The sequence below is a fragment of the Sceloporus undulatus genome, chromosome 2 (assembly GCF_019175285.1).
Source record: "Sceloporus undulatus isolate JIND9_A2432 ecotype Alabama chromosome 2, SceUnd_v1.1, whole genome shotgun sequence".
NCBI classification, from domain to species: domain Eukaryota; kingdom Metazoa; phylum Chordata; class Lepidosauria; order Squamata; family Phrynosomatidae; genus Sceloporus; species Sceloporus undulatus.
The window spans coordinates 99,168,627-99,191,435 of record NC_056523.1 but is presented as its reverse complement, the minus strand read 5'-3'; the positions used below and the strand labels follow the sequence as shown (position 1 = coordinate 99,191,435).

At 40.2% G+C, this 22,809-nt stretch overlaps 1 protein-coding gene and 1 long non-coding RNA gene across 9 annotated transcripts in view; one reads left to right on the top strand and one right to left on the bottom strand.

The window, feature by feature from the left end:
- JADE2 (jade family PHD finger 2) overlaps nucleotides 1-22,809 on the top strand; it is a 231,396-nt gene that overhangs the window by 29,338 nt on the left and 179,249 nt on the right. For all 8 annotated transcript variants that reach the window (XM_042455258.1, XM_042455257.1, XM_042455253.1 and 5 more), the window contains one exon: nucleotides 8,437-8,522. In XM_042455258.1, coding sequence (XP_042311192.1) covers nucleotides 8,437-8,522 — 86 coding nt within the window. The remainder of the gene's footprint in view (nucleotides 1-8,436; nucleotides 8,523-22,809) is intronic.
- LOC121924125 overlaps nucleotides 10,716-22,809 on the bottom strand; it is an 85,510-nt gene continuing 73,416 nt past the window's right edge. Inside the window, exons 2-3 of the long non-coding RNA XR_006102528.1 lie at nucleotides 15,341-15,424; nucleotides 10,716-10,844 (exon numbers count right to left, since the gene is read on the bottom strand). This is a non-coding gene — a long non-coding RNA (uncharacterized LOC121924125). The remainder of the gene's footprint in view (nucleotides 10,845-15,340; nucleotides 15,425-22,809) is intronic.

The following is a 22,809-nucleotide window of genomic DNA, read 5'->3' as shown; positions in this document are numbered from 1 at the left end:
TAGACAAATTTATTTTTTAAATAATTAAGCTTTCAATCGCCTAGGCGCTCTGTCGGGTGCCCAAACATAGCAAATTGCTACATTGACCTCCAAACGTGGTAAACACATTACGCCCCCCTGCAACCTCCCCCTGCTCCACATGCATAGATCGACATGTGAGGAGAGCCATTGAACACCATTTTTTTCTTTTTTTTTCCTTTTATTTCATAAAAAACAGTTACACAAAGAACAATACATATTGAACAACATAGCATACGTACCATACATAACATAACATCTTTGACCAACAACATTTAACACTTACATAAACTGTCCTAACAATCCCAACATTTCACTCTTCATCTCTCACTCAGACTAAGAAAACCATACACTTACTGTTACTTCAGGTATCCTAGTGCCCAACCGAACTCTTAACAATGCTGTATTGTGATTGTTATTTTTCCTTTTCAAATTCTTATTATTCCTAACATTTCTTAAGGGTTATGTTTCCTTCAGTTTTTCTTTTTTGAAAAAAAGGAGTTTTAATTATGTGGGTATTGCCCATTCCCTGATATATATATCATCCCGATTCTATATATATATATATATATATATATATATATATATATATATATATATCACTGCGACCAACTTGTGGTCTCCAAAAAACAAAAAAAGTAGTACTAGTATATCTACTAAAATAAACTGCACCTATTAAGTCATGTTTTACCATTCCTTTGTTAAACAGGATGTCGAGGCATCCCAATTTTTTTCAAAAAATTCAAACACTTGTTTCCATGTTTCAAAAAACTTATCTGATTTCTCATAGTTAAGTTTCCTTGACAATTTATCTAATTCTAGAATCTCATGTAACTTCATTAACCAGTCTTCAATTCTAGGAACATTATGACTTTTCCATGATCTTGCATAGACCATTCTTGCAGAACAGATCATATAGAATAATACACAACTGAATTTTTTTCCCAAGCCCTCATCAATCATGTTTAGCAAAAATATTTCTGGCTTGTTCTCCAGTTTTATATTCAACATTTTGTTAATAGCAGACCAAAACTTCTTTGCCTTTTTACATCTCCACCAAAGGTGGTATATTGTCCCTTTCTTCTTTTTACACTTCCAACATTTACTACTGGAATTTCCATAGAGTTTACAAATTCTTGCAGGACAGCTTGGGAGGCAAAGGGACTTGGGAGAACAGAGGCTACTTCTCCTTTTCCCAGAGGGGCTCTGGGAAGACAGGACAGCTTGGGAGGCAAAGGGACTTGGGGGATAGGTTTGAAAGATGCAAATGGGAATGGGGAACAAAAATAGCCCGCACCAAAATGCATCAAAGCAACTGACATCACTGTAACGCCAAGCACCTAGGCACTTGATTGACAGCTGCTTTAAAAAAAAAGAGGTTCTGGAAGGGCAAGGGGAATGGGGAGCAAAAAATTCCACTTCAAATTACAATGGAGAAAATTTCAATGGGAATGAGAACATGGGTCAGAAAAACCCGAGTCCATTTGCACCCTTTCGTAATGGGAACGAGGGACCAGATTTGAATACGACTTGGAAAAAAGATCTGAGACAGAATCACAGTGAAATATGTCGCTTTATATGCCCAGTAGGAATGGGGCCTTTGAGGCTGAAAGATAAGGGATTAACAGAACATCATACCACCTTATCCTGCTTCTTGTTCAATTCAGGATTAAGGTTACAAGAGCTGTTTACCATATCCAACCTGGCAAACCTACCATTAATCACCTTGAGTATCGTTTTCTAGTGGAAAGGTGGGCTATAACTTTAATATGAGTCTCTTTTATCTGGAATTCTGAAATCCAAATTCCAAAATACTAAAAAATCCAAAACTTTTGTTCATGGGTGGCCAAGACAGTGACACTTCTGTTTTCTGATGGTCCAGTGTACACAAACTTTGTTTTATGCACAAAATACTCTGTATAAAATTATTTTCAGGCTATATCTATGAAGTGTATATGAAACATAAATGAATTTTGTGTTTAGACTTGATTCCCATCTCCAAGAGTAAGTATATGTCAATAGTCCAAAATTTGAAAAAAATCAAAATTCAAACCACTTCTGGCACCTAGAATTTGGGAAAAGGTAGACTCAGCCTGTATGACATTCATAAATAAATAAATAAACACACAAGAACCTACTCAGGGATACTTGGTTATAGAAGGAATCAGGCAGCTTGAACCTACCTCAGAACTGAAGTGGACTTTAGGTGGGCTAGAAGGTACATAAGCAAATATGGGAGGAGTACCAAACCCAGGTAAACCCTAAAGAGTCAAAGCCTCAAAATGATGCTCAGAAAGAGAAGATTTGAATAATTAACTAGAATTAAGTTCAATGTCATGTTGACATCTATTTTTATTGTTTTTGTACATTGTAGTCCAAGGCTTCTGCTTCTGAGTCCTATTTTCAGGCTTTTCCACCATTTAGTTTCTTCTATTATACCAGGAACAGATGGGATTCTTTCTACCTTATCTCACTATCAGTAAAATGCCTGTCTTTTGCACTTATAAACCAAGGGCAAAATGAGTACAATAAAAGAACAACAACCACCTTGTGTGGAAAACTGTATGCTAAGAGTATTGGACTTTGAACATGCTGGGTAAGAGCGCAAGTTAATTTAGCTTGCAAACACTATGAAATCCTGACAGGAACTTCCCACCCTTTGTTACATTTGAACAAGCTGCAAGATGTGGCATTTAAAACTGTGTGACAATATACAGCTACTGTCTTTTCCTGGAAAAGGAAGGTCATAGTTGTGTTTACAGTTACCCTGCAGGAGAGCATTTGTCAACAGCTAAGACATTACCTGCTGCATAAATACCAAAGTCCAACAGAGATAAGGTTGTGCTGCTTAATACAGTAATTAACAATGCTTTAACACTCAAAAGGCTTCAGAGATTCTGCATTTCTTGGGCTAAAATGAAAGGGTGGTACTGAATCTTGGACCATCAACAAGTTAGAGTTATTTTTACAAAAAGTCAAGCCCTCACTTGAACCATCTTTTTCCAAGGAGTACGGCTGGTGGCTCAGTTGTAGAGCACATGCATAGACTACAGATTTAGTTATTTGCATTCAACCAGGTTCAGTCACTGGCATCTCTGGTTCAATGAAATCTGTTTGAGGCCAGAGGGTACCATCCAAGGTGTGGCCCAGGAAGATCCAGTTACAACTATGTCTGACCTAGTGCCACAGGGAACTGCATCCATGACCTTCAGCTCCCATAATTCCTCACAATTAGCTGTGCTGGATAGGGCTGATGGGAGTTGCAGAACAACATCATCTGGAGAAGAGGTGGCAAATGCTGAGAGAGTGGGGTGTGGGGCTGGAGGGAAAATTGGAATCTTACATTTGGAAGGAGCCACAAGAAGCCATCAATTCCATGCCCTGCCATGCAGGAATACACAACCAAAGCACTCCAAAATACATGGCCATCCAACCTCTGTATGTAGACCTTTAAAGAAGAAGAGTCCGCCACTTTCTGATACAGTGTGTTCCACTCTCAAACAGCTCCTACCATCAAAACATTCTTCCTAATATGTAGGTAAAGTGTCTTTTCTTGTAATTAGAATCTGAAATGTCTTCTGTGTTTTACAGTGGTTTTCAGTCATGGGTAGGGGAATCGCTCCCAAACATTAAATTGTGGGAGTCTGGGTGATTCAGGAGCTGAAAACTGGAGCCCTTCAGGGTTCCAATCTGAACTAGATAATCACAGTTGTCCACCCCTACAGGGCTCAGGACTACCTGGGCAGTAAGAAGCCATCACCCTGTCCAGTGTCTTACTTAGGAAGGCTATATTAGAGAATGATCATTAGTGAGAATCAAGAGCTCCATTTATAATAAAATAAAACAAAATAGTTTAAACACTGCCTCCTTAAGTGGGAATCACACCCTCCCTCCCTCAGAGGTCATTAAGTACCTCTTGAGGTCCAGATGGCAAGCGCACCCCTGACAGATTTTAATATCCAAGAAGGGCAAGGATCCAAAGAGCAGGTGGTGGGCTTTAACCCTCCGAGTAACTTGCCTGTATTACAAGGCTATGGCAGTTGAAATCTATCCAAAACAATGTGACTAGACAGAATCCTGGTTGCATCCATCTGAGACTCTGTCAAAACAATGGTATCCAGGTTGGAGCAAATGCAAGTAATTTTGTCTACAGAATAAAATGTAAATTAGGCACAGCGAGCCTTCAAAGGTTCCATCTGATTTTCTGGCCCTGCAGAAATCAGGATTTTCACCACCTGAAAAAGCTCTTCTGGCCAACATTGTGCTGATGAAGAGGTGACGGAGAGATGAGATTTATTCAACACCATCGGATGTATTCTAAGGTGGTTTTGCACCTTGGTTCAGTTGTTACAAGTTTTTGTGCCACCTGCACTCTTAACAGTCATTTCAGATCCCTCAGCATTTAATGATAAGAAGGTGCTAGTACCACTCTCTGATTTTGTTCGTAATGCTTGGAATGGTCATATTGATGGACTGGATCATTGTATTTGGAGGTGTTATATTAATTGTCCAGGACATTTTGTCATTTCAAACAGAGATTAAATGTTAGCAAAAATATGGAAAATCTTCTCAAGTGTCTTTGTGAGACCAGGTGGAAGTGGACCATTAAAATTGATTTCATCCAGACATCCTCTTTTTCATGCAAGATCTGATAGTGGCTGATAGGCCAGATGTGATCAGATAATGATACTCTCACAGTTCCCTTTTATATCGTCCTGTGTCAATAACTGAAACAAGTCAAAGAGTAAAGATAATATCAGTACCTTTGCTGAAAAAGGACTGCAGGATAGCCCCAGCTTGCTTGAAGAGAGTGGCGATGTGGAGATGTGATTGGATGTGGGGAGTATCAGGGCTCTGCTCTGGGAAAGGGATATCGGCTGTTCAAAGCAGCAGTTAAAATAATTGGTTTCTGTGGCCTTCTGTTCAATTTCAGGGCCTATCTAGCAATTGATAATTTCATCAGATACCCTAGCTGCCATCTTTAAATTGAATTGGAAGTGAATAACACAATTAACAGGAGTTTGTCATCCCTGAATGTGTCAAACCTGTATAATCCACTTATTCTGTGAACACACTTGTGTCTGTACTCTGCACCTCTTGTGAAGTACACTCAATGACCAATGAAATTAAGAGCTTGTTGGAGCTACTTGAGCTCCGACAAGTGCTCTTCCCAAACTACTTAACTTCAGACCTCCTGTTTCCCACCATGTTTACAGATTGTCATGGCTGTCTTTTGATAAGCATCTCTGGCACGTCTCTGTTTAAACTTCATTATTATTATTCTGTCAACACAAAGATAACCTCTCATGCCTATACCCAGTTTAGAAAGTAGTATGCCCCATTTCCTTAATCAGTCTGACACTGTTTAGAAAAGGCATTGGAGATGGAAGATACTCAGGTTTGTTTGCTTTGCTTTTAAATGTAAAAGCAATAGTATGCTTCTGTGGAACTGTTTGTGAGGAGTTTGTGGTGGCAAGTAGGTATTTTGGTTAAGGCCAACATCACTGTAAATGACCCCCACCTACTGTGGAACTGGAATGACAATGCAGTACAGATCGATTCACAGAGATGAGTTATCAAGAATCTGATTAGTAACATTGGAGAAGTAGAAAGAACTATTGAAACAAATAGTTATCTGTAATGGTTAGAATTACCAGTTGAGTATCTCTTATCCCAAATGCTTGGGACTAGAAGTTTTTTGGAGTTTAGTATTTTTCGGATTTTGGAATACAAGTAGTGTAATATGTACCAGTACTGAATTTACAAGGCTGGAGAGAGACACAAGAGATGGGATTGGTGAGAAAGACATAAGGCTAGAAAGATATACAGCTGGGGAAAGATGCAAAGATTTGTGAAATGGTGGGAATCCAAGCATAGTGCTTGGGAATTTATGCCTCCTGCCATTTCACAGATACTTACACCTTTTTCCAGCTGCATCTCTCCAGCCTTGTAAATACAGTATGTACTATACTACTTGTATTCCAAAATCCAAAACTTTCCGGCATCATGTTGGCACTCAAAAAGTTTTGGATTTTGGATAAAGGATACTTAACCTGTAATAGCTTTTTAGATTTAAACTGTTAAAAGGCCCAATATCATTTTAGAGGTTTTCCCATTCAAAAAAACCCTAAGATTTTGCTGGTATCTGGGGGGAATGTTATTAATTTAATGTGAAACATGTCTGCTAGTGCCAAGAATGGTTTAAATATTAGTGCTAAGCAAGGAGTTTATGAAATGATTTAGCTGGTGGGAGCATATGACCAAAGGGGGAGCACAGCATTCATGTATTCATATTTCCAGTTCAGGACAGAGCTGGCATCATAAGAGACCACTGGCTTTGAGCAAGAATAATGATGAAAACAAAACTGTAACAGCTTTGCAAAGATTTTGGGAACTACAGTTCCCAAAATTCAGTATACAGCATGGTTAGTGACTGGGGACTGGTGGAAGTTGTATTCCAAAAATAAAATTTCTGAACTATGATGCAAGGGAGATAATTAGTATAATCTCACCTGCAGTGTGAATTTAGGTCCTTGTTCAAAACACGCTGCAGAAATAATCCAGTTTGGGACTGCTTTAACTACCCTGCCTCAGTGCTAGGGAATCCTGAGAACTGTAGCTTATTGTGGCACCAGAGCTCTCTGACAGGGAAGGCTAAATGTCTCACAAAACTACAGTTCCCAGAATTCTCCAGCATTAAAGCAGTCTCAAAAAGATTATTTCTGCAGTGTGTTTTGGACCATTTTAAACCTTTATTGGCCAACTAAAATGCATAAATTAGTCATGCAAAAACTTTTGAAGCTTCGCTGGCTTCCTTGTCTGGCAAAGATGTTAAAAATCATAAAGGGAGCAGAAAAATGATAATGCTAGAGTCACAGACCAACATTTTGTCTCAGGTATTCCTTCTGTTGTCAGTTAAGATGGTTTCTAGACTGATGTCCAAAACACACTGCAGAAATAATCCAGTTTGTGACCACTTTAACTGCCTTGGCTCAGTGCCAGGGAATCCTGGGAATTGTAGTTTATTGTGGCACCAGAGCTCACTAACAGAGAAGGCTAAATGTCTCACAAAACTACAGTTCCCAGAATTCCCTAGCACTGAGCCTGAAAACTTTAAGTGGTCTCAAACTGGATTATTTCTGCAGTGTGTTTTGGACGTGAGAGATCTTAATGACGGGAGAGGTTACTATCCTTCTTGGCCATGAGGGAGCTAGGAACAAAAGACAATGAAAGACAAGCAGTAACATTTCAAACCCATTAGCAGCAGCAAAAAAACTTTCGTTGAGATGCTTGTTATCTTTGTCCTGTGTGAGACTGCCTGCATCTTTTGTAGGCAGAGAACACTGGATTGCTCAAGAAGTCTCTGTACTGCTATATCTGGAAAAACTTTCAGGTTTTGTATAGCTGTATAGCTAAAACTTGCAAATTATAGTCCAAATTAAAGTGTTTTACAGCAGTTCCTTAGCTGCCTCTTGTTAGTTTCCCATTGTGGCAAAATTTATTTTCAAATCCGGGAAACATATTCACAGATAGCCTGTAGACCATACAGCAAAATACAACATAATTCAAAATCCACAAAACAGCAACACCATTATTGGCTAACCAAAATGCAGAAATTCATGCAAGCATTCAAAGCTTCACTGGCTTTGTTGTCAGGCAAAAATGTTAAAAATCATAGAGGAGGAGAAAAGAGAGTCAGTCACCAGCCTACAGTTTGTGCCAGATGTTATTTCTGTTTACCGTAACAAGAAGTTATTTTACTTTAACAAGAGGGACCTCTTTGAGGTCTCTACCTTCCAACAAAGGTAAAACCCTTTCATTTGGACTATAATTGACAGATTTGTTACATTGGGAAATTTTGAACCCTAAATTGTATTTAACTCTTGCCTGTATATAAATGTGGGTAAAGGTAAAGGTGGTCCCTTGACATGAATGCCTAGTCATAACTGACTGTAGGGGGTGGTGCTCATCTCCATTACTAAGCCAAAAAGCCAGCATTGTCCAAAGATGAATATGGTGATCATGTGGCCAGCATGACTGCACTGAACGCTGTTACCTTCCCACTCAGAAGTGGTGAGTGGTACCTATTTGTCTACTTGCATTTGCATGCTTTTAAACTGCTAGGCTGGCAGAAGCAGGAATTAGTGATGGGAGCTCACCCCATCATGCAGCACTTGGGCCTCGAACTGCCAATCTTCTGACTGTCTGATTGTCAGAATGGCATCTTAACCACTAAGCCACTGCATCCCTTTTATCTATATAAATGTGCCATGGTGAAAATGTGGGTAGTCAGGACTTTTGAAAGTTGTGTGTGCGTGTGTGTGTTTTATGCTCTAGTCAACAAATTAGGCTGTAATTAACTGGGGTTTTTTTTCTAATTCTTTAACATAATTTTTTTCTTTGTGTTTTCCACTGAAGGTCAGACAACATCAGCTTCAAGATGCTCCAGGATTCCAAATTCAAAGGCTGGCTGGTCAAGACAGAAGGAGAAGAAGCCCTCAGAGGTTAGTTGCTCTTCGTGTTCCTATTAATCCCTTGTGTTTGGTATTTTTAAAAAAAATGAATATCCAGTTGTAAATACAATGGAGGTTACCCAGATCTTGACACATGCAACTGAGATAGCAGAACTAGTTTTTCTATCCCCATCTACATGGCAGCTCCTTTACCTCCCTGAAAACAATACACAGTAGGATCCTGCTGAATGGTCTGAGCTGTTGTACCAGGGAACGGGAGGAGGGATTCACCCCTTCTGTGACTCAAATGCAGAACAACGAAAGCTTGGAAAACTTACTTTTTGTACTACAGTTTCCAAACCTCCTCAGTCAATATGTCTAGCCAATATTGGCTAGAAAATGCAGAACAACAAAAGCTTGGAAAACTTACTTTTTGTACTATAGCTTCCAAACCTCCTCAGTCAATATGTCTAGCCACTATTGGTTGGAAAATTAGAGGAGCTGTAGACAAGAAAGGGGCTACCCTAGATCTCATATTAACCTAAATTGCAAGGGCACTGGAGTCTGAGGGGAATTATTATGGGATTTATTCCCCCACTCCATCCTCACCATAGGGAAGTGACACTAGGAGCCCTTTGATGCTACAGTTATAGTGCTGTGGTTCCATTTTAACTGCCATGGTTCCATCTTGTGGAGTCTTGGGATTTGTAGTTTGGTGATGCACCAGTGGAGCTGCTTGGCTGAGAATTCTAACTATTCCTCCCTAAACTACAAATCCTAGGATTCCATAGGATATTGCCATAACAATTCAACTGGAATCATAGTGGTGTAAGAATGTAGTGTGTAAGGCCACTACTTTAGAAACCCACCCAACTGTTCCAGTGAACCTCCATCTGAAAGGTGTAGAAGATAGCTGAGGAAAGTATTCAGCATTACTACAGTCAAGACTATAGGCCAAGATTCTGCCTCTGTTTATGTCCTCTCCAGCTGGCACATGGGGGGTCGACATTGTTTTTCACTGGAGGGCCCAGTTACACACTGCTGGAACTGTCTAGTTGCTGTCCTTGGTCCTGCAGTAAACTCTTAACCTGCTGGTTTCCATTGCATTGCTCATCTTGGTAAAATCCATAGAATCCACTCCGTATGAAAACTCAAGACAAAAATGTCCAGAATTCAAAGCCCATGCATGCTTTCCTGAATTGTCATGGGCGCCATAGTTTTATCTCTGCCACAAGATGACAGTGCCATGAGTATCTTTTAAAAAATTTGAACACTGTCATGGAGATGCTAGACAAGGAGTGAGCAAACAGCAAACATTGCAGCGTTGAGGCAGTGGGTGCCCACCTGCAGAAAAACAGGCATTTTTCTTTTTGCGCTGTTTTATGCCAAGTACTGTAAAACTTAGAGCTGGCCTTGAGCATATCATTTATTGATGGTAGAACATTGCCAGCCTAATGCGTGAATGAGCCTGGCACAATAGGAAATGCTCCAGCAGACTTCCTTATGGCTTCTAGTTCCTTTAGCTATTTTAAGACAATAGCTAAAATTGACTGGCTGATAAACATGCTTAGCAGACCACAGTTTAGAATTATTCTGCTTCTTGAAGACAAAGCATTTAGTATGGGCATGTTGGTGGGTTTTCTTTTAACAATCCTTTCTAATCTGTTTTTCATTTATTTAACTTAAAAGCTGATAATCTACCTTTCCCTACAAGATTTTCTTTAAGGTAGTTGAAAGTAAAATCAAACAGAATGCACATTTTCTTTTTGTTCTGTGCCTTCAATTCATTTCCAATTTATTTTTTTCCCAATTTATGGTGACTCTATTACAAGGTTTTCTTGGCAAGATTTGTTCAGGGGTGTGTGTGTTCCATTACCTTCCTCTTAGGCTGAGAGAGTGTGACTAGCCTACAGTCACCCAGTGCATCTCTATGGCTAAGAGGGGATTGGAAGCCTGGTCTCCAGAGTCGTAGTCTAGTGCTCAAACCACTGCACCACTCTGACTCTCAGAATTAACATACATTTTTTAAAAAGATAAAATGCAATTCAGGAGATTAATTCTCAACAGAATACAAGGATCAAAATTCAGAGTGCAGGATGAACACTAGTTTTACAAGAAAAAGTTCTGCCACCTGAAAGAGCATAAATGTTAAGAATGAGGTGTAATAGGGAGAAAAGTTGCCTGAGGGTGACAGTATGCCATTTTAAGGACAGTGACTCAGATGCAGATGACACTCACCAATTTTTCTGCTGTGAAGGGCTCAAATCCTTTCCCTCCCTCAGACTGCACTTCCAAAGCCTTGCAGTATCACTCAGATGTGAATTCTGGTTTTCCATTTGTCCCTCTGCCTTTGTGCTGCTGTGCTTCATCCTGCTGGAATTTGATATTCATCGTTACCATGTTGCTGAACATTAATATAGCAGGATAAACAAAATAAATTTACAGAAACCTGACCTTCCTAAGTCTATCCTGTTTATATAGGATTTGTAAGTATACCCTGAGAGCACATGTGGTGTAGTGGTTTGAGCATTGGACTATGACTCTGAAAACTTGAGTTCCAAACCTTGTTTGGCTGTGGAAACCTGCTGGGTGACCTTGGGCAAGTCACACTTTCTCAGCTTCAGATGAAAGAAAAGCCAATGGTCTTCTGAATAAATCTTGTCAAAGAAATAGGTGATAGGTTTGCCTTAGGGTTGCCATAAGTCAGAAACAACAAAAACAAAAATAACAAGAAAGTAACCCTCTATATCAGATAATGCTGTACACACTTCACTGTAAGAATATTAAAAAGGCCAGCTGTATTGTAGCATGGAACATGAGTACGCTAAGCCTCACATTTTGCTTAAGAAGTGGCTTTTCATATTGTAGATTGGTGACAAAAGCCAGCTCTGGTAACATATAAAGTGGAGCATTGTGCATGTTAATTTCAGTTCAAACACAGTGTTGATATTCCGGAGTGACACTACCTGGTATATCATGGCTATGAGCAGTTCGTTTTAAAAAGAAAATGTTAGTTATGCATATCTCTCCAGACCTCCAACAATTGTATGACACATCAGTAGCTAGGATAGAAACCAGACTCCTGGGAGGCAAGTTGAATCATTCATCACAAAGCTGGAGGAGAAATATCTTGGCCCTTTCAGATGATATCCCAAGATTGGGAAATTATTCTGTTTTGGTTGCCTGAGGTGTTATTTTCCACTGCTGTGGCAAATATTGTTCCTGTATTATGTTTCAGGTACTGTGACTTTGCACAAGCTGAGAACACACAAGTATTGTGGCTTCTCATTAGTTCAGACTGAAAGCACCCATTTTGCACCTGCAAGGAAATTGTTTGTTGTTCATGATGAATGGGAGATGGGTGGGAAGGGAGAGTTTAGAGGTACATTACATGCAGTTCTTTATTGCTGATCCAATTGTATCTATTTACTGATGTAAAGATATAAAGGAAATTCAAATTTGTTCTTGTCTTCAGTGGGAAATATGTCCCCTCACATCAGAACACCCTAATTGAAAAATGTGCAGCATCAGAAGATGTTTCTTGAGCCCTTTGTTCCCCCAAATGTTTGCAAAAAGTTTCTTTCATTTTTCTTTGTTTGCAATAATCCGTTTTTTTTTTTTTGCAAAATATATTTGGGGGGGTTTTCCCCCCTTTTTATAAGTAAACACATTTGTGCAAAAAAACAATCACAAAGTTTTTGCTAAAAAGTCCAGAAATGGAGGGGGGGAGCTATTCATGAAGTAGCTCATGAAGCTTTTGCAAAAAAGTAAAAAATTAAATTAAAAAATTAAAAAGGCACAAAACCTCTTATAATCTCTCCCAGGGCTCATCTACACTGCCCAGAATACTCCAGGCTCATCCCAGAGTATTCTGGCCCTGGAACTGCTGCAGATACCCTTTGTTACTTTTGCATGCCATATTGATGCGGGGTAGCTGTCTACACACATATGTTCTTGCTATGTCACACCACACAGCTGCTGCTGGTGCAAGTCGTTCCCTCTCATGTCAGAAACAAGGTGCCCAGTGTCAATCTGATGGCTCATTACCTCAGAGGGAGCAACTCATGCCTGCAATAGCTATGGCAAATAAAAATAAGTACATTTCTATCAGTGCACTTAAGCACTTCTTAAGCAGTTTATTTTGTGTAAGCTAATTACCCCCAACAAGCTGGGTACTAATTTTAGGACCTTGGAAGGATGCCAGGCTCAGTCGCCCCTGAGCCCCTGGCTGGTATTGATCTCACAACCTGGTGATGTGTGGGTGAGTTGCTGCAGTACAGGCATTTATCCACTGCGCCACAAGGGCAACACAGGAGGTGATGCGTTTGTAGAGAGCCACCAGACATTCCTACAGAGTGCTCCAGATTTTCTACAACATCCAGAGCAAAAGGTAATTTCTGTAAAACTGATTTAAGGGAAGAACAGGGCAGATTTGGATCAGAACTGACCTTATGTCATGAAGACTGTACCCAAATCGGGAAATTGGCCTTACATCATGAAGACAGGTTGCTGTGCTTAATTTGTCCCGTGTACACATGCCACTAATGGTAAGATTTCTTTTTTTTGTTCTTGCATATGCAGAAATAGAAGTTTGATTTTTTTTTTGCATATGAACATGAAAATGGTTGAATATCAGGAGTACATGGAGTCATGTTTTCTAGCATTCCCAAATGTTGACTATAATCTTAAATTTTATGAAATCTCAGTTTTAGAATCTGTATTTAGAATAGGTAATTCATTGTCTAACAAAAATAACAGTAACTGTAATCATTAGAACCATGCAGCACATTCCCTGTGCCCATGTAAAGAGAGAACAGTTTCCACAAATATTATCCGTTCTGAAGCCTCACCACATCCAGTGCTACCAGTGGTTTCTTAACCCACCAGGAGCAAATTTGGATGGGTTGGGGCACAGGGCTGCAGAGCTAAAGGAAGGTGTGAAAGAATGTATTTAGTTATGTTTGTGAAAGGAAGGTTAGGATCCAAGCCATTATCATGCAGTCCTTAAGTTAATCTTGTGGGGGAGGTCATTATTATCTCTAGATCACAGGTGTGGGAACTGTGGCTGATCAATAATGGCTTACCTAAGGCGAAGGCAATAGAAACACTGATATTCAAGCTGAAGATTTCCTAAAATTCATACACTTCAAGCCTATTCAAACTTTTCTGGGAGTCAACCTCAAGGAGCTCTGTCGTTTACTTCTCAGAGGATGTGGGTATGATTGCACGTATAGCCAATCACTAGGGAGTTGGTGTAGCAATCTCTATCATACAAATATGCAGCCTTGAAATTTGGAAAGCTTGGAAGAAGAACTTTGTGACCTCAGTCTTTATGTATACATTGCCTTTTAGGATTCCGAAGCGAAACCCTCTTGTGTGGAAACAGTTGCTTTTATAAATGAACGACCCGGGACATCTTTGACTTGTCCCCCTTTTGATGCTGTGTTCTAGTTCCATCTTTTGTTTGAGTTGCCCTTCATATTCAGTCTACCAGCACAAGCAGGAAAGATAAGGAATCAGAGGTATTAGCTAAGTCAAGGGTGATGCCTATTATGAAAGACTCTGTGACAAGGGATTAGCTATACACATTTGCTGTGCAACTGGAAAAACAAGCTTCTTTGCACAGGGGGACAAACACACACTAAGCCCTTTGTAAACATTGAGGTCATTATGTGGCATTGTCAGGACACCCAGCAACAATTTATTATTGATGACAGGTTTGGATTTTTCTTGGCCTATCATTCAGTGTTGCAGTGGCATTGGGATTGAACCACTCTGCTCTTTGCTTTAGCATTCTTGAAGTAATCATTCTTGTGACATAAACTAACTTCCTGAACCCACGAAGTACATTCTCATTGATCAAAATATCTATATGTATATTTGGAAAAGAGGAGAATATGTCATCCTAATACAACACAGGCATTGTCTTGCACATTCTTAGCAGTATGCTTTACTAAAGTCTTGACATAATGACTTTCTTTTGGTGAAATAATATGCATTCCTTTTGGCTGTCTGAGGATATATCAGCACTGACAAAACGGTACAGTAAAGCTAGCACATGGCTGGAAATGCAAAACATTTCTCTCTTTTTTTGTCTTTGCCCTTATTATTCAGAATCTGATTTGTTGCCAGAAATATAAGTAAAGTGTAGGTAGGAAAACAAAGTGTGGCATATTCAGTCATGAAAATGTGTTTCATTGTCTTCCCTTTGCTTCCCAGAATACTGGAAAACAGAAACTTTAGCTATACTTTAAAGGGATGACTATAGACACTTAAGTGATCTTGTTTGGTCTTGTGTTTGAGAAACCTTTAAACTTGCAAGACCTTTATTACTCTCTTCCTGTTGCTAATTCCTGTAATCGAAACAGTATCTAGACCTGCCCTTACTGTGCTTCAGTTCTGTATTGGTTGTTAACCTCTTCTGAAGAAGATATTAGTCCTGTTCAGGTATTCTCTGTTAGGGTTAAGTAAACATGCAAGAATGGTAGCATGCAAACTCTCTGTGGTTGCTTTGCGCACGTGAATGATCACAAGTTTTGAGAGTCTCTTTTTACCCATGGATGCTCTCCCCATGAACCAATCTTTGGAAAACCAGAGTTCAGAATTGTGTGGAGAGCCTCCAAACATACAGTGTGCATTTCAATCTTACTGCTTTTCACATGAGTAAAGCAGCTCTATAATGGGATGGGGGTTGGCATGCTTGCTTCCTCGCATGATTAGTCATCCCAGAAAGAGAATGCCTGAATAGGTTCTGGCAGTTGTCAGAAACAGTTCACAGAAACCATAAACAATGCAGCAATTCAAAGGGCATGCTAAGAGCCAGTAGAGAAGAGCGTGTAATGCCTTGTTTACATTTATATTTTGCTTACCTCATGGGTACTGGCCATCTTTCTGTGGTTGCTTTATGAAAAGGGAGTGAGACGATTTTGAAGCAAAATTGATCACTTAAGGATCTGGATAGAAGACAACAAAAGGATTTTAGAGTGAGGTCAGCAAAAGGGAAAGGGGAATGATCGAAGTATAAAGAAGGCAAATGGGAGGTCAGTAATTAAAAGTAATTAAAAGGAGGGAATTCTTTAAACACACAGTTGTTGTTTTTGAAATAAATGAGAGAGAGTATTTTTAAACTTATTCCTTATTACTTAGAACTCATTAGTCCAGTGATACTCAAACTTTTTAACCTTTGGACCCTCCTTTTATATCTACATGCAGGAGTCATGCCTCCTCACTCGACATAGTATATGAATAAAAATATTTTGTTTGTTTAGTATATTTTCATTTGCACATTCATGCATATTCATATTTTAACATTTTATAAGGAAATAACATTGCTCAAATTAGAACAGTTTCATTTACTAAATTCAATATTTAACTCAATACATGTATACCAGTACATTTTAAACAAAAAAGTTTGGGAGGAGGAGGGATCAGAACCTCCAAGCCTTGCACCTTTCCTTGAGAAACTGTCGCGCCCCCCTGGTTGTCCCATCCTATCATTTGAAAACCACTGCATTAGTAACATTTGCACAGTACGCTAAGCCACAACTTATAGAACTGCAGGCCTTTCAACTCTGTTGCACCTCTGCTTTCACAAAAGCTTTTAAACAAACCATATAAAACTAGTATTGTATTAAAAATCGAAGCCTGAGGTAATGGTCAGATGGTCCTAAACAATTCAGTGTTGCCAGTGAGCTTTAAAACACAATTTGATGTTAGCTTCCATGCTCTGGTTGAATTGTGTAAAATTAACCATAATCTTGGGTTTGGATATAACTCAAAGCTATCCTTTCCTGGATATTTTACTGGTTTTTGTGAAGTCAAGGGTGAGAAGGGGTAGCACATGGGCCCATGTATCATTATGCTGTTGGTTCACATAATAGTTTATTAAGCCAGAATTCCCAGCTTAAAATGATCCATGACCATGGGCATTGTGGGAGAAAAGAATGAAGGCTAATTTATACTCTGTGGTATTTTCACATTTTCACAGAAATGGTGTTCCCTGACTTAGTGTGGGGATAGTTTTGCAGGCTTACAGCATAGCGGAGCAATGAGGCACCATGTTTTGATTCTACTTCCCAGAAGCCCACATGGCCTGAGCAGGCTTCAGGAAGGAGTGGAAACACCAGGCAACAGGAATTGCATCTTTGGCTGTTAGGCAAGACCAGGCAAGCCTAAAGGCTTCAGTAAGGTCAGAGAAAAAGGGGAATATATTCAAGCTGCTGATCACCCTTGCTTCATTTGTCTGTGGAGCTCCATCAAGGAAGCACAGGGAGGAGGAGCAGCAGCAGCAGCAGCAGCAGCAGCAGCAGAGTTAGTAACAAAAGCAGCACTTTGACAGAAGGACAGTGTTGGGGGAATGGCAACAAATCCCCAATGGAGGGGTGAAACTCCTGCCATCTTCTCTGCCTTCAGAACAGCCCTTTTAAGGGCTTGTGAACTGGAAAAAATATAAACCAGGCCCTTGCAAGGACTTGTAAGGGGGGTGGATAGCAGTCTTTGAGCACTCTGTATAGTTGTTTTAAAGTTCACTCTGAAATCATGAGCAGATTTAACCTGATATTTTTCAACCAAAATTTCCAGAGGTTTAGAATGAGGAGTAAGTTTTAAGGATCCCTGGTGGTGCAGTGTTTAAATGTCAGTCCTGCAGGGCTCCAAGGTTGACCCAACCTTCCATCTTAGGTTAGTAAAATGTTGGGTTTACGGATTGTATACCACATGAGACGTTATCACATGGGGGAAATTGCAAGGTCAGTGCAGTGTGATCCTGGATGCATTCATGAGTTTTCATGTTTTTGCGTGAGAGGTTATCACATATAATCAAAGTCAATTCAAACCCAACCCAGGGTCAAACGAAAGATGTGTAAATTTGGGGAAGTAAAGAATTTACAAATCCTGTTCCACTCCAAAGTTGCGTTCAATTCGAATTTGGCAGGTATGGAACGCATGTCTGGGTCGCCCTTGGATTGCATTCGAATCAGACTACAATTCCCAAGCTCCTTTGCTGGCTGCAATTTTCTCTCCTGTGCTCCCTCTGGGAGCAAAGGGGTGGGAGAAATGAAGAAAATTGTACTGCCGGTGGGGGGGGGGGGTTCTCTTGGAGATTTGGAGCTGTTTTGGGGATGAAACAGCCCTCCCCACAGACACACACACACTGCCTCCCTCCCTCCTCCTCTCAGCCCTTTCCGGCTCTTTCCCTTTGCAAACTCATCCTCTCCAATTGGAGGGAAGGGATTGGCTCTTTCTCTCTTGTGACCCTGTCACAGGTTTTTCTTGGTTTATGCAGATGGGGTTTGCCATTGCCATTTTCTGAGGAGGCTGAGAGAGTGTGACTTGCACCAGGTCACCCAGTGGGATTCAATCCTTGCCTTCTAGAGTCATAGTCCAGTGCTCAAACCAAGTACAAAGTTGCTTTGGACTGTTTGTAAATTGGTGAACTACTTAAATAACATGAAATAAGGGGTAATGAATGAACAAATAATGTGAATTGCCTAAATAACATGAAATAAAGGATAATGAAAGAACAAATAATGTGTAATTGCCTAAATAACGTGAAATAAAGGGTAATGAATGAGCAAATAATGTGAAACAAGGCAAAACCACGGGAACTGGAAGCAAGCCCCCTCCAGAAGTGTAAAAAGGTCACGATCTGATTCTGCCCTTGCTGTGCATGTGCAGGGATGCTAATTCGAATTCTAGACTATGAAGGGTATGTACTCATATGATAATTTCTTTTGTATTCGCACTACTTTGGCATTGGGATGGGCGCTGTGTTCTTCTGTGGTGTGATAACCATCCATGTACTTGTGTTCATTTCTGAATTGGTCCTACTGTCATGGCCAGCCAAGAGGAGGACGAGGAGGAGCCCATGGCTCCTCAGGTGCAGGAGGAACTTGAGGCCATACCAGGTCCCAGTTCTGCCCTGCCAGACCCCAGCCCTGATCTTCCAGCCCCAGTGGTTGAGGCTAAGCCAGACCTTAGCTCTGTGGGGTCCCCTCCAGATGCTCAGCAGCCTAGCTTTCCCCCAGTGGAAGAACAAAGCATGGAGGTTACTTTCTTTAGGCAAAGGAGAGCTGAGAATTCTTGCTTGCGCAGATCTAAGAGACTTGCAGAGAGGCAATCTGCAGATAAGCAACAGCTGGCAAAAGGGAGGGCGTCTCTGATTTAAGCAGCTGGAGAACGCCAACCCTCGGCCAGAGTTTATTCTGTCCTGGAATGCTGCAAGCACCCACACAAGCAAATGCTGATAGTGATGGCTCAGCAAGGAAAACAAACTAGGCAGCTGACAGACAGTCTGCAGACCTTTCTATAGTCTGAGTGAAGCAAGCCACAACTAAAGCCAGGATCAGGATACCAGAAGTCACGGAAGCCAGTTCAGTCCAAGGTCAGGGAAGCCAGAAGGTTTGGTGTAATCGAGTCCGTTCCAAGCTCGTAGGTTCAGGGGCAGACAAAGATTCAAGGAGCCAGTGCCGGCAGCAACCACTATGATGGATCTGCAATAAACTCTGGTAAAGGGTCGGCGTTCTCCAGCTGTTCTTTGTGTTTAAGTGTATGTTCAGGTTTTACTAGTTTTGTACTTAGAAATAGATTCTCAGAGATAGAATCCAGATATGATGGACGGATTCATTTATTTTGCTGCACCTTGCATCTCAGCACATGGATTTTTAAGTGAATACTGTAGAGGTGTATAACTTGTAGTATTTTTCATAATACAAATGTGGCAGCATCTGAAAATAATCTGCCACTGGTCACATTTTGTGGACTATATACTAATAGGCTATAGGATCATGAAATTCCAGTTACAGTCCTATATATACCTATCTGTGTTCTTCTTTCCCAGTTTAATAAATGGGGCTTGGCTTTTGAGTAATTGGGTATATGCTTGTATTGTACAGCTTGAGCCTAAGATGTGCAAACCAATAAATTAAGTGTTATAGAGAGTTTAACTTGGAATATATTGATCATCACGTTCTAGCAATTGTATGATAACACTATGTTTAAACTTTAGGGTGTTATACTGGTCTTGAGGTTAGTTTTATCGAAACCTATATTTCAGATTGGAACTTTATGTTTGTGACGAACTGACTTACAAACCAGCCAATCAGAAGCCAGAGATCCACTAGCCAATCAGGTGCTGGCTGAGGAGTTTAAAGATTCCGCTTGGCAGTTGGGTTGAGTCAGTTAGGGTTTGGAATCCTGAGGGATGAAGCTGGAGTTCAGTGGGGAAGATAGTCAGGATTAGAGACTGAGGGAACAGTATTTTCATAATAGACCAAGGAAGGGTCTGTTAGGTCCAGAGAGGGACAGTATTAGTTCTGGAGAGTCTAGAGAGGAGAGACTCAGTGTAGCCAGACTCAGAAAGAGAGGTTTGGGCTACATAATTTCTTGAGTGCGGCTGAGTTATTATTGGAAAGTGAAAACTAGACTTATATATATGCAACAAAAGAAGACATAGTAACAACTTCATGTCAAAGTTACCTTTGCCTATTCTGTGTTTAAATAAACTTTTATTCTTGTTTAACTATCCACTTGGCCTGTGATTTAACATCCATCACGCTACTGACCTTTAAAAACCCACAGGAGCGTTGGGTCACAAAGAAGGAAAGAATTGTGAGGTGGTGGGGAAACGTTACAATGTTGTGACCAAGTACTTTGGGTAATAAATTAGTATAAATGGTTGTTTTAGCCTAAATGTTTTATGCTTGCAAGTCAATCCTGGTAACCCTGTCATGGGGTTTTCTTGGCAAGATTTGTTCAGATGGGGTTTGCCTTTGCCTCTCTCTGAGGCTGACAGAGTGTGGCTTGCCCAAGGTTACTCAGTGGATTTCCAGAGCTGAGCAGGGGATTTAGTCTTGCTGTCCAGAGTTGTAGTCCAGTGCTTAAGCCACTACACCGCACTGTCTCTCTTTAGTATAAATACTGAAACCTAAAGATTCTGCAGATCATAGCCTTAGGCTCCTTTTAATACTTTTTTGACAACATCATCTTAGCATGAACAAGTGCTCCAACATGTTAATGAACCCTCTCAGTATGAGCATCACAGAACCTACATGAATGTAAGATTGTTTCTTTATAGCTGAAGTCTGTAGTTAAACTATTCAAATTGAGCTTATTTATTGCAAAAGTGTCTGATATGCTAATTGAAGCAGTTCTAGGCATGATTTCTTTTGATTTATTTAAGTGGTCTAAAAAGAGAAAGATCCTAAACCTAGTTGTTTAGAAACAAATCTTACTGGTTTTGATACAACATAAAACAAATGTTGAGTCCTGTCCAGACCATAATCTTGTTCTCTGATGCCTGTGAGATGCCCACAAGTCATCGCAACCTCCTGATCATTTTCCTAAGCAATTAAGTACATGATACATTTAATCCTGTAGAGTACAGCAATCACAACTAGTAGCCTGTTCTCCATGAATTGGTTTAATTCACTGCAAACTACCAAACTAAACTACTGTAAACTATACTGTAAAGTAAGTATGCTTTGGATTGTTGCTAGAATTTTATAGAGAGCAGAGGCACTTTTTAAAGAGTATACCATGGTTATGGACTATCTAGAAATGACATCTGATAGCTGACCAGAGCTGACAGTTTATTATGGTTCAAAATGAATAATAAGCAATAGAAGTTTCTTGCCCTTCTTTTGGAGAAGATGGAAAATGTGGGGATGCTGTCACAGACTAATTGGCCTGGAGCAACAAATCTTGATTTGTGCATATCTCCTTGTAATTTGAATATCAACGAGAATGATAAAATCCACAAAAGAGTGATACCTGTATTGGCTACCTAAAATGCACAAAATAAAATTTTTTAAAGCTCCACTGGCTACTTCATTGGGCAAAAGATGTTAAAAAATCATACGCCAGAAGGCAAGTGACAGTGGTAGAATCACAGCTCTATATTTTGGATTGGATGTTGTTTCTGATCTAGTTCAATTGTTCTGGAGGGATGCTGAATTATTGCCTGAATTATAGAGCAAGGAATACTTGTTAATTCTCTGTGTTGATTTATATCTTCAAACTATGAAATGATTTTGCTGTATATTGGTATTGGCCCAAGGCCAGAAATGTATGAATTAGTGTGTGGTAGAAGGCTGTAAATCAAGAGTGGTAATGTGACTGGCAGCATTCTTTACTGTGAGTGTCTAAAAATGTAAGCGAAAATCACAGTTCGATTTTTGGGGCCAAATCAAAATGTTGTTGTTGTTGTTTAAGTTCTAAATAGCCTAAGATGAGAATATTCTCTTCTGTGAATCTGTCCTTGGCCTGAGATTCATTGGAGAGGTTCTCTTTTATATTCTAATGTAAGTGGCGTGATTACTTAAGATGTGGAAGTAGGGTTTCTCTGTGGTTATGCTTTCAAAGATACCTCGTTCTTGTGTTCCTTGTTCTTGGTGGTTTTCTGCTTCCTCAAGAGACATCATTTTATTGAAAGAGATGTTGAACCTGCTCAATTCTTCATGGTTTTATCCTCTCAGTAATTGTGGTTTTGTTTTACTAAAAGATAGAGTTAATAGTTTGATTTAATGATTATATTGTAAGCTGTGTTGCATTTGAACAATACAGATGAACAAAAAAATCAAGGAACTCCTGGATCCTGCAATATACAGTACCAAAAACTGAAACAAAACCCAACCACCAAAATCACCAGGAAATCTAACACCCTGATCAAAAACTGCTCAATTCAGCCAACCACAAGACAAAGTTTGTGCAAATCTGAGGCTCTCCCACCAAGACTGTATGGATCTCCCAAGATCCACAAGGATTCCATTCCACTCTGACCCATAGTGAGTGCCATTGGATCTCCCACATATGACTTGGCCAGGTTTCTGGTCACACAACATTGTTCGAACATTGCCTCACCACTTTCCAGTGGGACAATGAATTCTACAAGCAGAGCGATGGTGTAGCCATGAGAAACCCTCTAAGCCAGGGGTTGGCAACCTCCGGCCCACGGGCCGGATGCGACCCGCAGAGGCCTTTGAGCTAGCCCCTGGCTGTTCCTAACATCCAATTCACAATGGAAAAAGAAAATGAAGGACACTGCCATTCTTGGATGTCCTGGTCATCTGCAAACCAAACCAGTGTTTGGGCCACACAGTATACAGAAAACCTACACACACTGACAGATACCTGTACAAGAACTCCAACCATCACCCAGGACAAAAAAGAAGCTCAATAAAAACACTGGTAGACTAGGAAAAATGGATCTGTGAACCCCACTTCTTGGAAGACAAATTGAAGCACCTAGACCAGGCCATACAGGCTAATGGTTATTCTAGCTCAAGTCAGATCCAGAAAATCCCAGAGGAGTTAAGACAATCAACCGGCCAAAGGGAAGGTA